This window comes from Penicillium concentricum (assembly GCF_028827145.1).
Source record: "Penicillium concentricum strain IBT 3081 chromosome Unknown utg000002l_segment0_segment0, whole genome shotgun sequence".
Lineage (NCBI taxonomy): Eukaryota > Fungi > Ascomycota > Eurotiomycetes > Eurotiales > Aspergillaceae > Penicillium > Penicillium concentricum.
In genome coordinates this window covers 8,613,441-8,626,615 of record NW_026622755.1, presented here as the reverse complement: position 1 = coordinate 8,626,615, position 13,175 = coordinate 8,613,441, and the positions used below count along the sequence as shown (strand labels likewise).

Here is a 13,175-nt window from a genome sequence, read left to right as displayed (position 1 = left end):
TTTATCGCCGATAGGCGCACCCGTGGGACGCATGTGAAGCGATTGAAAAACTCCGATGCTATTTTTACTACATCGTAGAGATCGGATGGCTTTGGATCGAATACCTCCATAGCATCTCCAGTTAGCACATATATCCCAAGCGTTACAAGTCAAAATGGCATTGTCAAAGGTCTTTTGTAAGTGAGGTTTCGCTCTGAGACATGCTGGAAAAGGCCGAAAGAATAAGCGCGCTGTTGCTGAACACGTACTAGACCAAAAGGGGGTTAGTGGGTTGGACCAAGAGCACGAGTTGACTTCTTCGATATCAGGCCGATCATGAAATAACATCTGTGACACGAAACCATATCAAGATGACTGAAGTATATGCTTCGGAATACTATGTGACTGCGACGATGATTTGCTTTCGCATTCCAGGTCACGCTTCTTGTTTTTATTTCTCTGTCTATTTAGGTCAATCGCAAATCACACTCACAGGCCACTCAATCCATTGGTGAAATTCCAGTCCTAGAGACTCCCGAATTCCTGTGATGACATGCCGATCCCAAGCGATCATAAGCCATGAGGATCTCATGAACTTCAAAAGAATACACCAATAAGTAAGGATAATCAATGAGAGTGGCTCCTTCTCCTCCAGAAGACCGATAAACTCCTCCGGACGTCTATATATCCATCCAACGACAAAGGGCATCAAGACAACACCATCCTTCCCAGCGCTTCGGCACTGATATGCTTTCTCAAACATTTCGAGCAGGTTTTCAAGTGCATCGACGTCGATCTGACCCATGGAACTCCCGCCGGTTTGCGTTTCGATAAAATGTTGAATTTTTTTAATATGAGACTGATGTTCCTGGAGCTCATCTTGTAACAACGGGCTGACGCCCCGAATTGCAGGATCCGGTTGAATCTGTAAGATTCCGGTAAAGATTTTGTCATGGCTAGACATCAAAATCGATCTCACTCCTCTCATAAGAACGAGCCATTCAGCCTTCCCCGTCTCACTGAACACAAGGTATTCACCGGGTTTTGGACCGTGTGCAAAATAGACGAAACATATCAACACTGTCGACATGTAGATCGACTGACAGTTACCCGAGTCCAGACTCGATAGAATAGCAGACACAGATCGAATGCCAAACGTGAAGTGGTCATCTGCCTGCATCACATACTGGTCTCGTACCTCGGGGTGGAGATAGCCCAGATGCAAGGCTGCCAGCGATAATATGAGGTGGAAGATAGACGGCGAGGAGAATCCCCATTGCGGAAGGTGAGTTTGCCAAACGCGATTGTGGTCAGTTGTTTCGTCTGTTAAAGTGCGGTATGTCTCTGTGACAAAGTGGTGGAAGAGTTGTAGGTCCGCAAATGACAAGGTATCCTGACTCTGTGATAAGGCGCTGGCGCTTTTGTGGTGGACTTCCGTCGAGACTGTCTGCGAAGATGGCTGGCCTGTTGCATGTTTGGGCTTGCATTCCCCAGATTGGTATTCAGAAGGCTTGAATCGAAATTGCTGTTTTGAAGGTCTGGATGGGGATGGTGCTGAAGAGGATGAAATTGATGATATAGCTGATGTCGAGACGAAGTCGCACTCAATAGCATGATGGATGCATTTGGAGCATGCTGGTTTCTTTTCATCACACTGTAGATTATTAGTGGGGTTCGATCATAAATTTCACTCTCTATCCAGCCTAGTCGCCGTTCAAAACAATTTGAATGGCTGGAGAGTACTCTTCTCTATATATCTCTTTTCAATGGTAGCAGGAGTAGCTTGTGAAAGACGATAACCCGACTCAGGGACGGGTTGGAAAGCACTCACTTTTATTCGCCGTCTTTTACAATTTCTGCACCCTGAGCGAGATTTATGATGAGGCTTTCGAGATCGGATCGCGACCTGTGTGTTTTCCATGGCTAAGGCCTGTAGAGTGTCGTATTCGCTTTAATTTGGCCGTTTCGAGTTCCAAGATATGACGTAATGATTTAAGGATAAGACACACGTGACCATGGAGTATACACCAAAAATGAGGATGTACAACGTGAATAAAGAGAGCTAGGACACCCGGGGAAGCGGAAGACGGGGCAGGTGAAAGAGAAAAACTTATCAAGGCTAATTGGTTCAAATGCTCCTGATGCTAAACTCAAAGCTGAAACGCTCTCCTTTTATGTTTTATGTCTGCCTAAAGATCCTCATGTTCGGGACCTCTGAAAACTGGTAGTGCTCAAAAACTAGCACTAACAAACCAAAGGAAAGAGAAAGAAGAATAGGCGACTGCTTTAATGGCCTTGGTAGGCTTTCTAGTAGTCTTTTTGAGATATCTTTGCAGGTATTTCCAAGGTTTGTCTAGATGTATAGGTAGAATAATCATATTACGGACTATAACCTGTGCTGGCACAGTAACAGTGAATAGACAGCCGGAAAATGTAGAAAAACTCTATTTGAACAGCTAGAAAAAAAAAGAAAAAAGAACAAAAATAGTCGTGTACCACAGTAAACTCGATCAAAGACCGGATCACCAAGAGCTGCATGAAAGAAAGAAGCACCCCTGCTTGGTCCCCGTATGAAGCCCGTCTGGTCCCCGTCTAATCCCTGTGTGATCCCTGTCTGATTTCACCCATAGTAAGTTCCCGTCTGGAGCGGGTCGGGAAACTCCCCCGGCCATCTTTTCTGGATTCCATCATTCACTAATGCGACCTCATCCTGGTCGGCGAAGATACCATGTTAGTTGAAGAGATCAATTTGATCATAAATCCAGGTTCGAACATACCAGCCATCGTTATCAATCTCGTATTTGTGTCGGTTGTTCGCAACGATGATCTCGTGGATATTCTTCACCGTGAATCCGGGGTTCACGCTCAAAATGAAGGTCAATTGCCCATTGGATGGGACCAGGGTTGCTGTTTTTTGAAATACAATACTGGCTTTAGACCCATTTTCAAGGACAGTGGTTTCACGATCGTAGGTTGGTTGACAATGAAGCCTTATCGCCGTCTTGTTTTCCTCGGACGTGGACAGAAAAAAGGTCCACCTGTTTGAACTATTCAGTCTGCGGGGTCTCAGGCATATGGCTCGAATGCACTCGATGGGCTGGCGCAAGATTTCGATTTGTTCTCCGTCGGGATCGAACTCGATTGGGTCCCATTCGGGGTTGAGGATGGCGTCTGGCTTTGTTAGATCTTTTTGTTGGCATGGAGCGTGATGACATACTGCAGAAAAAATTGGTAATCAGCATGTTGGGTATTGAGTTGGATCCCAGGTCACGTGATGTATATAGATCTATAGGAGTGGCTGCCTGTTAGGCAGACACTCCGCTAGGCAGCAGGGAGATGAGCTGCTGCAACTACAAATAGCTGGATCTCCTCATATGGATGAATAACATCACACTTGTACCTTAATCCAGGGTTCAACTGGTTATGAGCCTCTCTTTTCTAGACAAGCCTTTGGATGGACACAAGTGATCAGTGATCAAGACCCCGGACCCCAGACCCCAGACGCCCAATTCAGGGCACCAGACAAGACGTAATCCAAGATGGATGAAGTCAAACCAGATCGCCAACTGAAAGGCAAAACCAACTTCATCAGTTGGAAACGCGAGTTTGAACGAGCAGCCAGAGCAAATGATGTGCTTGAGTTTCTCACAGGCGAAGAAGTCGTTCCTCCCAAGCCCAACAAAGACGAATACTTTGTGAAGGTCCTTGACACCGAAACTCGTCGGTCTACTCGGATCAAGAAAAGTTTAAGCCCGACGACCGATGACGAAAACGAGACGGAAGACGGCCAGACAGTTGTGTTGACGACCAACAACACACTCCGATGGCAGATCGATCACAACGAACACAAGAATGCAAAGGAAAAGATGAAGCTTGCAAACAGATTGCTTGACGCTTGGATTTCCGACGGCATTAAAATCGAGATCGAGGATTGCGCGGACGCCAAAGAAGCTTATGATTTTATCAAGAAGCGATACGCGGTCACAAATGAACGTGCGCGCGACATCCTGTTGAATCGATTGAACGACCTCAAGCTGGATCACTGTTCATCCGTGACCGACTACACCAATCAAATCCGCCAGATCAAAGCTGATCTGAAGACAGTCAAATATGATATGACTGACGACATGTTTGCAACCGCTCTTCTTCATGGTCTTCCTCCTAACTACCGCAGCTTCAAAGAGAAGTATGACTGGGTTAGGTCGATTAAACCTGACGATTCTCCTGATCTGGACTATCTTTTTGAACGCATGCATGTTGAAGAAATGCACCAGCTTCAAATGAAAGAAGAGAGAAAGGCCAGGGACAAGGCCAAGAGAGATGCGAGCAACAACAGCACCATGAACATGGACAATTCTACCCGTTACAGGCCGAGACGGGAGGACAGAAATCACCTCAAGTGCACCCATCCTGGATGTGGCAAGACTGGCCATACCGAAGAACATTGCTGGGTTAAGAATCCCGAGAAAATTCCACGATCTCTCAAAGAAAAGTTCACCAACACCACCAACAGGGCCGTTGTCCCCAATGGCATGGGTGGTGTTGCAGAAATGGACCTCATCGATTCCAAAGACACCTATATCCGGAGTGATGCTCTAGGTACGGGTCCCTCCCTTTCAACTCATGCGAAACCAGCTGACCCTTCGCCACAGATGCATAGAGCTATGTCTTGCATCAAGTTGCGGGGATCAGGGGGAGTTGATATGGGGGACCCAGTGTCCGCAACGTTGGATTTCTCTAAACCTGTGTTGGGGGCTTTCTTGGCAGGCAGTTTCTGTACAACAGACACATGGCTAGCTGACACCGGAGCGAACATGCATATCGTTAATGACATGAAATGGTTTAAGAAAGATACTTTCCGCACATCCAATCTAAAAATCAGCACCGCAGACGGGTCCACTAGCCTTGAAATAGAAGGAATGGGAGTTGTCAATCTTCTTCTAAAAAGCCCTGATGGGGTTCCGGTGAAAGTATCACTTTCAGAAGTTGCCTATGCTCCTCGAGGCAAATGCAACCTATTTTCTGGAGGGATGTTCACCCGAAAAGCAAATTTAACCGGCATCTACAATAAGCAATATATGACATGGATGAATGATGCCGGACATGCCATCGGACACGCCGCTTTCGGCAATGGTCTGTATCACCTTGACGCCACAAAACCTCCCAATGATGACATAACAAGTGGTGTCATCGCAGCCACAGTGGATTTCGATGACCCTGTATGGAAATGGCATCGAAGGTTGGGGCACCTAGGCTTTCAAAGCATGCTAAATCTGCTGCGAAGCTCAACGGGGATGGAGATCACCGAGAAGCAGATCAAAGCCAAGCTTAAAGCCGTTTGTCCCGTATGTGCGACGACACGGGCACTGGTCAGAATTCCACGCGATCCTGCCACGCGCCATGCTCAACAACCGGGAGCGATGGTTCATATGGATGTGTGGGGACCATACCCAATCGAAGGATTTGATGGAACTAGGTACTTCTTGTTTATTACCGACGACTGTACGCGATATACATGGAGCGCACGTTTCGATAAAAAGTATCAGCTCTTTGAAGTCTTCAAGTCGCTGGTCAAATTGATCCAGAAGGTTTTCAATATTACCATCCGGTGCTGTCGCTTTGACAACGAATTTGAAAGGGGACCAATTGGCAAATGGTGCAACTCCCATTCCATCGCGCGAGAACCCATCGAACCATACGCCCATTATCAGAATGGTGTTGCTGAGAGGACAAACCGTACAATTCGTGAAAAGGCCGCACCTATGGTTCAAGAAACTTCCATCTCCGGACAAGTCTCCAAGATTATTTCCGAAAAGGGCAACGAGCTCTTACGAATTTCCAAGATACCCGAGAACCTCTGGCCCGAAGCCATACAGCATGCTGTCTGGCTGAAAAATCGAACTCCAGCGCGTGCACTACGCAAGAAGGATGCAAAAACACCATACGAAGCCTTGCGGGGAATGAAACCAAGTCTAACAAGAGAGAGAATTTGGGGCAGTCGAGCATATGTCACGTATCCGCAAGAGCTGAGACACACGGCTGAGATGACAAAGTTACATAACCCTCGTGGCTGGCTGGGCTACTTTGTCGGATGCGAGAGTGAGGCAATGTACCATATCTATTCTCCGGAGAAACACAAGGTCTACCGGATCGGCGTTGCAAGGATCGAGGACGGTGAAGGGCTGCGCGATCCGCATGATGCACCCTGTTTGGAAGATAGGATCCCCACCCCAGATGTTGCATTTACGGACAACAATCACTCGGAAGATGGGTCAGAATCTTCAAGTGATTCGGACAAGGACTATGACGACGGTGAATCAAGCCATGATCAACACACTGTAATCTCCTCGGATGAGGAAATTGCCGACCAAGAGCATCATGTTTCCGAAGCGGCACACGAGTCACAAGATGAGGTCGAAGACGCCGATGATGAAGACGATACCGACAACGGAGACTTGGGACTAAACAATGTGTCCAAGTATTTCAATCAATCCAAGCACGCCGGCATGGCCAAACGCAAGTTTCCCGATGATCCTATAGTAGCGCCAAGGAAAAGCCGCCGAGCTACTCACGGACAATGTGACATCAATTTAGAGCACTCGGACTCAGATTTGTCGGACTTAAACGACGATTCTTGGTATCACTCAGAAGACGGGAAGGTTTCACAGGCTTACTGGCAGTTCGTCGCAAACCGTGGCGGTGGCCACATGAAGAACTTTTTGCCTGATGATGATAAATGCGACCGTTGTTTCCGAACCGGGAGAAGGTGCGACTCTGCCGAGAATGGAATGCCTTGTTCGATCTGCAGGAAAGACAACCAAGGCTGCAGGTCACAGTCGAAGGAAACAAAACGCCTAATACTTCCTGAGAACCGCCACAGGCGTAAAGAGATTGGAAGGGTACAACAGGACCAGCCATGCAGAAGATGCTTCCAGACGAACCGTACTTGTTTTCTCATTGACCCAAGCAATCCAAAATGCGAAGCATGTCAAAAAGCCAATCGCAATTGCAATTGGAACCTGGATGGGGTCAAAAGGTCAACAGCACGGCAGAAGAAAAGACAGGCGGAAAAGGAGGAAAGGCATAAAAAGCTCGGATTCGTACCAGTTCCTCGCGATCAGAAATGCTACCGGTGCGCAGCAAAGATAATGACATGCGATGGGAAGATTCCGTGCAACAAGTGCAACACCCTTCTTCAACGCTTAGCATGTCGGCCGCAAGGTGTGGATGATTTACCTCCTTGTGATCAGTGCAGAAATGGAACCAGGAGTGGAAAAAACTGTGACCGCGGACGACCTTGTAAGGCATGCATCCATGGAAGGACAACGTGCAGCTACGAAGTCCAGGATGGTCTGTTAACCAGAATCTATCGCGTACCTGATTCTCCGCTTCCAACTGGTTTCTCCTCAGTGGGCCCTCTTCAGGAAGGAGATCTGTCTGATGAGGAGTGCGTGCGCTGCCGAAGAAGGAAATTGAACTGCGATGGGGAACAACCCTGTTACCCATGTATCAAAGCGCAAAGCAACAGCAACGTTGCTAGTTGCAACTATCGACGATCTGATGGCACATACGAGTCGTGGGCAACTCGACCATTCGAAGCGAAAGCCTTGAGCGAGCCGAACCTGCGGGAGGATTACCAGAGCTACACTGGTCGGAGGAAGCTTAAAGTCTCCAATGAGCTGAGATCTTTGAGAGATGCATTGTATACCAAAGCCCCAGAGAAGAAAAGAACTGATCAATCTATTGTGGAAGAGACAATCGACTCTGACCCACATGACGACGAGAACCATGGCCGACACGCGGCGGCCAAGAATAACTACAAGGGCTTCAAATTCAGTCTATCGGCGTACAATGAACTTCCGCAACCAGCTCTCCAACTGAAGAACAATGGCACTGCTAATGGAAAATACCTTGAAGCAAAGGTGGAAGAATTAAATTCCCACAAAGAAAAAGGCACGTGGAAGGTCGTTCCACTCCAAGGAGGGATCAAACCGGTTACTTCACGATGGGTCACTACCGACAAGTATGGACCGGACGGCGAAGTCGCCAGGCGCAAAGCTCGCCTAGTAGCAAGGGGCTTCCAACAGGAAGAAGGCATAGACTATGAAGAGACGTTCGCGTCCGTGGTCAAGTCGGCTTCGACCCGCATCTTGCTCGCGTTGGCGGCGATTTGCCATTGGCATGTCCACCAAGGGGATGTGAAGACGGCGTTCCTGAACAGTGATTTAGACAAGCCGGTCTACATGAAAGCCCCGGCGGATGTACAGTTACCTCGTGGGCATTGCTTACTTCTTATCAAGGCCCTTTACGGATTGAAGCAGTCTCCTCGCGCGTGGTATCAAAAGCTCCGGGACACTCTTGTTGGTTGGGGCTGGCGTATGTCAGCCTACGACCCATGTGTGTTTATCAACGACAGAACCAGACTCATACTCGAAGTACACGTGGACGACATAAACGTGATGGGTAGAGGCCTTCAGGCAATCCTTGATTTCAAGGGTCAACTTTCGAAGGAATTTCCAATATCCGACGAGGGGGAGTGCTCCTGGTATCTAGGAATGCACATAGAGCAGAAGCCTGGAGAGATTCATCTCCATCAGAAACAATATATCGACCAAATGGTCAACAAGTATGGCTTCAAAGATGCCGCGCCTGCCAAGACTCCCCTGGACACGAAGATCAAGCTAGCGAAACAGGGCGACTACGTTGCCAACACCAAATTCCGCAAAGAATATCAGTCGAAGGTCGGGTCGCTCAATTTTAGCAGCAATCAGACAAGACCGGACATTGCTTTTGCTACCGGATATGTAGCTCGATACGCATCCAACCCAAACCGGGCTCATATGGATGCTGTGGATCGCATTTTTGCATATTTGAAGAGCGACGCGAGGAAGGGAATTGTCTATTCAGACAAACACGGTCTCCAGCTGAGGGGTTTCGTCGACAGCGACTTTGCTGGATGTGAGGACTCACGCAAGTCAACAACTGGATGGGTGTTCACGCTTGCTGGAGGGCCCATATCGTGGTCATCCCAGAGACAAAAAACAGTGGCTACATCAACCATGGATGCAGAGTACATTGCATGCGCCGAGGCTGCGAAGGAAGCTATGTGGATTCGCAACTTTATCAATGACCTCCGCATCCCTGGAGTATATATTGACACAGTTCCCCTTTATATCGACAATAACGCAGCCTTGAAGCTCACCAGGAATCCAGAGTTTCACAGCAGAGCCAAACACATTGACGTCAAGCACAACTTCATTCGGGAGAAGGTGGAGGAAGGTCTTATTGATACCCAGCGCGTCAATACAAAGGATAACTTAGCAGATGTTTTCACCAAAGCTTTACCGAGGTCTACACACGAAGACCTTGTGGAACGTCTGAATCTCCATTCAGGGGGAGGTTTTGAGTCTGCAATTTCGTTCAAAGAAAGATCAGACACTGCCAGATCAAATTCTGGGATCCTTGAGGTGCCTCGGCCCCTTCGGGTCCTTGGCACAGGGGGAGAGTTGGATCCCAGGTCACGTGATGTATATAGATCTATAGGAGTGGCTGCCTGTTAGGCAGACACTCCGCTAGGCAGCAGGGAGATGAGCTGCTGCAACTACAAATAGCTGGATCTCCTCATATGGATGAATAACATCACACTTGTACCTTAATCCAGGGTTCAACTTATTGAGTACGAGGGGGAAGAGAGATGAAGAGAATATAATTTTGAAAGCCTCAACTATGGTAGAGATGGCTGGAGGGATGGTAAGAGATCAAGTAGAAACGAGAATGGAATGAGACATCTTGAGATAATGTTTTGTGCTTCTATCTGCTACTACACGTTCTCTTCTAACCTCTCTTGATATGAGCCATCTGTAGTTCTAATCTTTTGTTTACATTTTACAGTCAATTTAATAGCCTCTATTTTCGGCACGCAGTTTTACTCTATTGGCTAAGCCCTTCGATATTAGCATGGACATCGCGCAAGTCATTTCCATTTCTATCCAGTTCGGAGATAATATTCTAGCAATCCTTTCATGCACATTTGACGTTTTCCTTCTAGACTTTTCTCTTGGCGAACCTATGTTTTCTTTTTCAATAGCCCGTTTTTGCTTTTTCTCAATTAAAAACTTTGGTTATTCAAAAAATATACTTAATTTCTCAATAAGTAACTTGGGATCTATAACTAGGTAGAGTATTTGGATGGTACTGCGTGTTAGGACTTGAATATTGTATACTCAGCATTGCCATAGGTACATCGGGGTTAAGTAAATCACTTTGATATGCGGGTGGCGGGTGCCCCGGGACTCGGTAGCCTACCGACTTCCCCATTCAGCTATCAAGTCGATTTGTAAGACGTGATCATCTTACATAGGGCTTTGCCACAATCGTCAGCTAGTCCCAATTTGGGGCCTGGTGCTTCACCAATCACGCTGGGATATAGCTACCTGTATAGAAACGTTGGAAGCTTTCCACTCCCTTTGTCTTCCGTTTCACCGTCGAGCGAGGAATATCCTGAAAATGTTGAGTAGACCACTTAGGAAACGTTGGGTAGACTACTTGAGTTTGAATATATAAACAAAGAAAATCTTCATCTCTGCTCTTTGACCATTTCTCTAGGAAGCACGTGTTACTCTGCGGAAGACGAGACACGTTATCATATATGACCTGTCTCCCCAGTTCTTTTCAGCTGGAGATCAACCCAGGAGATCTTCTTTTTTTCCCTGCATCCTTCTTCCACATCACCTGCAATGGATCTCATACCAAGTGCCTTTGTGGCACGTCCGTTGAAGATTGTGGTTATCGGTGCCGGGTACGTGCATACTAAACTCGAGCGAAGACCAACATCTGACAGATCGTAGTATTTCGGGTATTCAATTCGCACACGATGCGAGCACATCATTATCAAATGTCGATCTCGAAATCTACGACAGGAATCCTTCTCTAGGGGGTACATGGTATGAAAATCGGTATCCCGGGTATGTATTTCCCATCTTATCAGATACATTGGGTTGCTAAGGGTTATAGATGCACATGTGATGTACCTTCCCACACCTACCAGTTCAATTGGGCGCCAAACCCATCATGGTCATCACTTTATCCCCCAGCTCCCGAGATTCACCAATACTTGGAGGATGTGGCCGACAGTCATAATCTCCGCCGCTTCATGACCTTCAACACCAAATGTGTCTTGGCTGAATGGAACGAAGAGTCCGCAAAATGGAAAGTTGTGCTCCAAGACGTGGCTTCTAGTGAGGAAAAGACTATCTTTGCCGATGTCTTTGTCTATGCTGTCGGCCGGTTGAACAACTACAAGTTCCCCAAGATTGCCGGCCAGAAAGCCTTCCGAGGAACTCAAGTACACACTGCAAACTGGCCAGCTGATATGACTGTCAAGGATAAGCGGGTAATTGTGATTGGGAATGGTGCAAGTGCCATTCAGTGCGTGGCAGCTTTGCAGCCAGGTGAGTCGCAAAGCCACCCGGAAGACATGCCACGCTAACCAGGCTGGGCTCTCAAGTTGTTTCGAAAATAACCAACATTGCTCGAGGCCCAACGTGGATCCTCCCACATGCAACGGCTGAAGATGGTACCATCCAGCGCGAATGTGAGTGTCTCACCTTACCACAAACAGAAACGGGTTAGCGACAGCAGTGCTGATCCGTATCTAGACTCTACCGAACAGAAACTAGCTCTACAGGCTTCCCCTATGCGCTATTATGACTTTTGCGTTGCATTAGAGCGGAGACTTGCCGGGAGTTTCACGGGACTCTGGAAAGGGACCCAGTCGCAAGCCAATTTTACAGCATTGGCACATTCATTCATGAAGTCCAAGATCACAAGTCCGGGACTTTTGAATGCACTCCTGCCAGAATTCGAAGCTGGCTGTCGTCGCTTCACGCCTGGTGGTCACTATCTGGATGCGTTGCAGAAGCCCAATGCCGGGTACGTGCATGACTCAATCAGTAGACTGACCGAGGGTAGCCTTATCACTGAATCGGGAGGGGAGTACGAGTGTGACATATTGGTATATGCCACCGGATTCGAGCCATATCAACCACGGTTCCCAGTCATTGGCCGAGCTGGACGATCGCTGAGTGCAGAATGGGATCGCGAGGGACCTTGTGAGAGTTATATGGCTGCGATGGTTTCTGAGTTCCCAAACTTCTTTGGTAAGGACTTGAATGCTTTTTGTTGATCATTGTTCTAACCGGCGTGTATCGTGGACAGTCTTCAACCCTCCGATCTGCCCTGTGAACGGATCCGCAGTCCCCGGCATCGCGAGAGCCAGCGACTATATGATTCGAATCTTATCCCGACTCCAGACTGACAAATTGCGATCCGTATCTGTGACCCAGCGGGCTCAACGTGCATTTAACCAATGGGTTCAGTCGAGAATGCCTCACATGGTCTGGTCAGGAGCATGCAAATCATGGTGTAAGTAAATCTCTACCTCTCCTAGCTTTGCGTACTGACTTATCCTTGATGGTACAGACAAGAACGACAATGGAAAGGTGGTTGTTCCCTGGCCCGGCACTGTCCTCCACTACTATGCGGCAACCGAAATTGTCCGCTGGGAAGACTTCGATCTAGTCTACGAGAACCCCGATGAGAAATATGCAAGTTTCGGCAATGGTGTGACTATGGATGGATTCATGCCCAATCGTTTCCCCTGGGTTATTCCCCCCACTGATGTTCAAAAGCTCGAAAGGAGTGTGGAATCGTCTTCTGAAGACCTTGCTCCACCAAGCAGCGTGTTGCATCGTGTGACAAGTCATTTCTTGCAGTCGCTGGGTGCATGGCTGTATCCTGTTCAAACTCCAATCAAAGATTGAGGAATGTTACTCTGCATAGCTAGCTTGTAAGAAATCCAATGTGTTTCGGGTTAAGCGATCTATGTACCGAATGTACCTATATTGTAGACATAGTTCAACAATTAATACCACCCGAGCTCGTGCTACGTTTCTGTATTATTATAAGGCTACACTAGATGAAATTGTATATCATTTATCGATCAGTCTGGGCTGGTTAACATTAAGGTGGATCAACGGGGGATCATCGCGGTAATTCATCGGCTATAGGTTCCCCACGCTTGTAGTTTTCGGCAGATTCACGATTATTAATGACACCATTTGACTCATCTAAAGAATTTCAAGATCGTTTCTGTTTCTTTACCTGTTTCAATAATTGGACACACTTGGTAAGTTCCC

General features: G+C 47.5%; 3 protein-coding genes across 3 annotated transcripts; 2 read left to right on the top strand and 1 right to left on the bottom strand.

Moving 5' to 3' along the window:
• Positions 1-451: 451 nt before the first annotated feature.
• On the bottom strand, positions 452-3,193 carry N7517_006995 (uncharacterized protein; the record flags this gene model as incomplete). The annotated part of the gene is made up of 4 exons (XM_056724725.1): positions 452-1,633; positions 1,831-1,885; positions 2,604-2,689; positions 2,753-3,193. Coding segments are annotated over 4 exons (1,764 nt in total), but the record flags the coding sequence as incomplete, so codon positions are not given.
• Positions 3,194-3,518: 325 nt separating this feature from the next.
• N7517_006994 (uncharacterized protein) lies at positions 3,519-4,263 on the top strand (the record flags this gene model as incomplete). Its single annotated transcript, XM_056724724.1, has 2 exons — positions 3,519-4,165; positions 4,254-4,263. 2 exons carry the CDS (start codon positions 3,519-3,521, stop codon positions 4,261-4,263), a joined length of 657 nt encoding a protein of 218 aa, XP_056580974.1.
• Positions 4,264-10,715: 6,452 nt separating this feature from the next.
• N7517_006993 (flavin-containing monooxygenase) lies at positions 10,716-12,800 on the top strand (the record flags this gene model as incomplete). The annotated part of the gene is made up of 7 exons (XM_056724723.1): positions 10,716-10,777; positions 10,827-10,943; positions 10,993-11,429; positions 11,486-11,572; positions 11,637-12,137; positions 12,196-12,402; positions 12,460-12,800. The coding sequence occupies 7 exons, from the start codon at positions 10,716-10,718 to the stop codon at positions 12,798-12,800; spliced, it is 1,752 nt and encodes a 583-aa protein (XP_056580973.1).
• Positions 12,801-13,175: the final 375 nt, after the last annotated feature.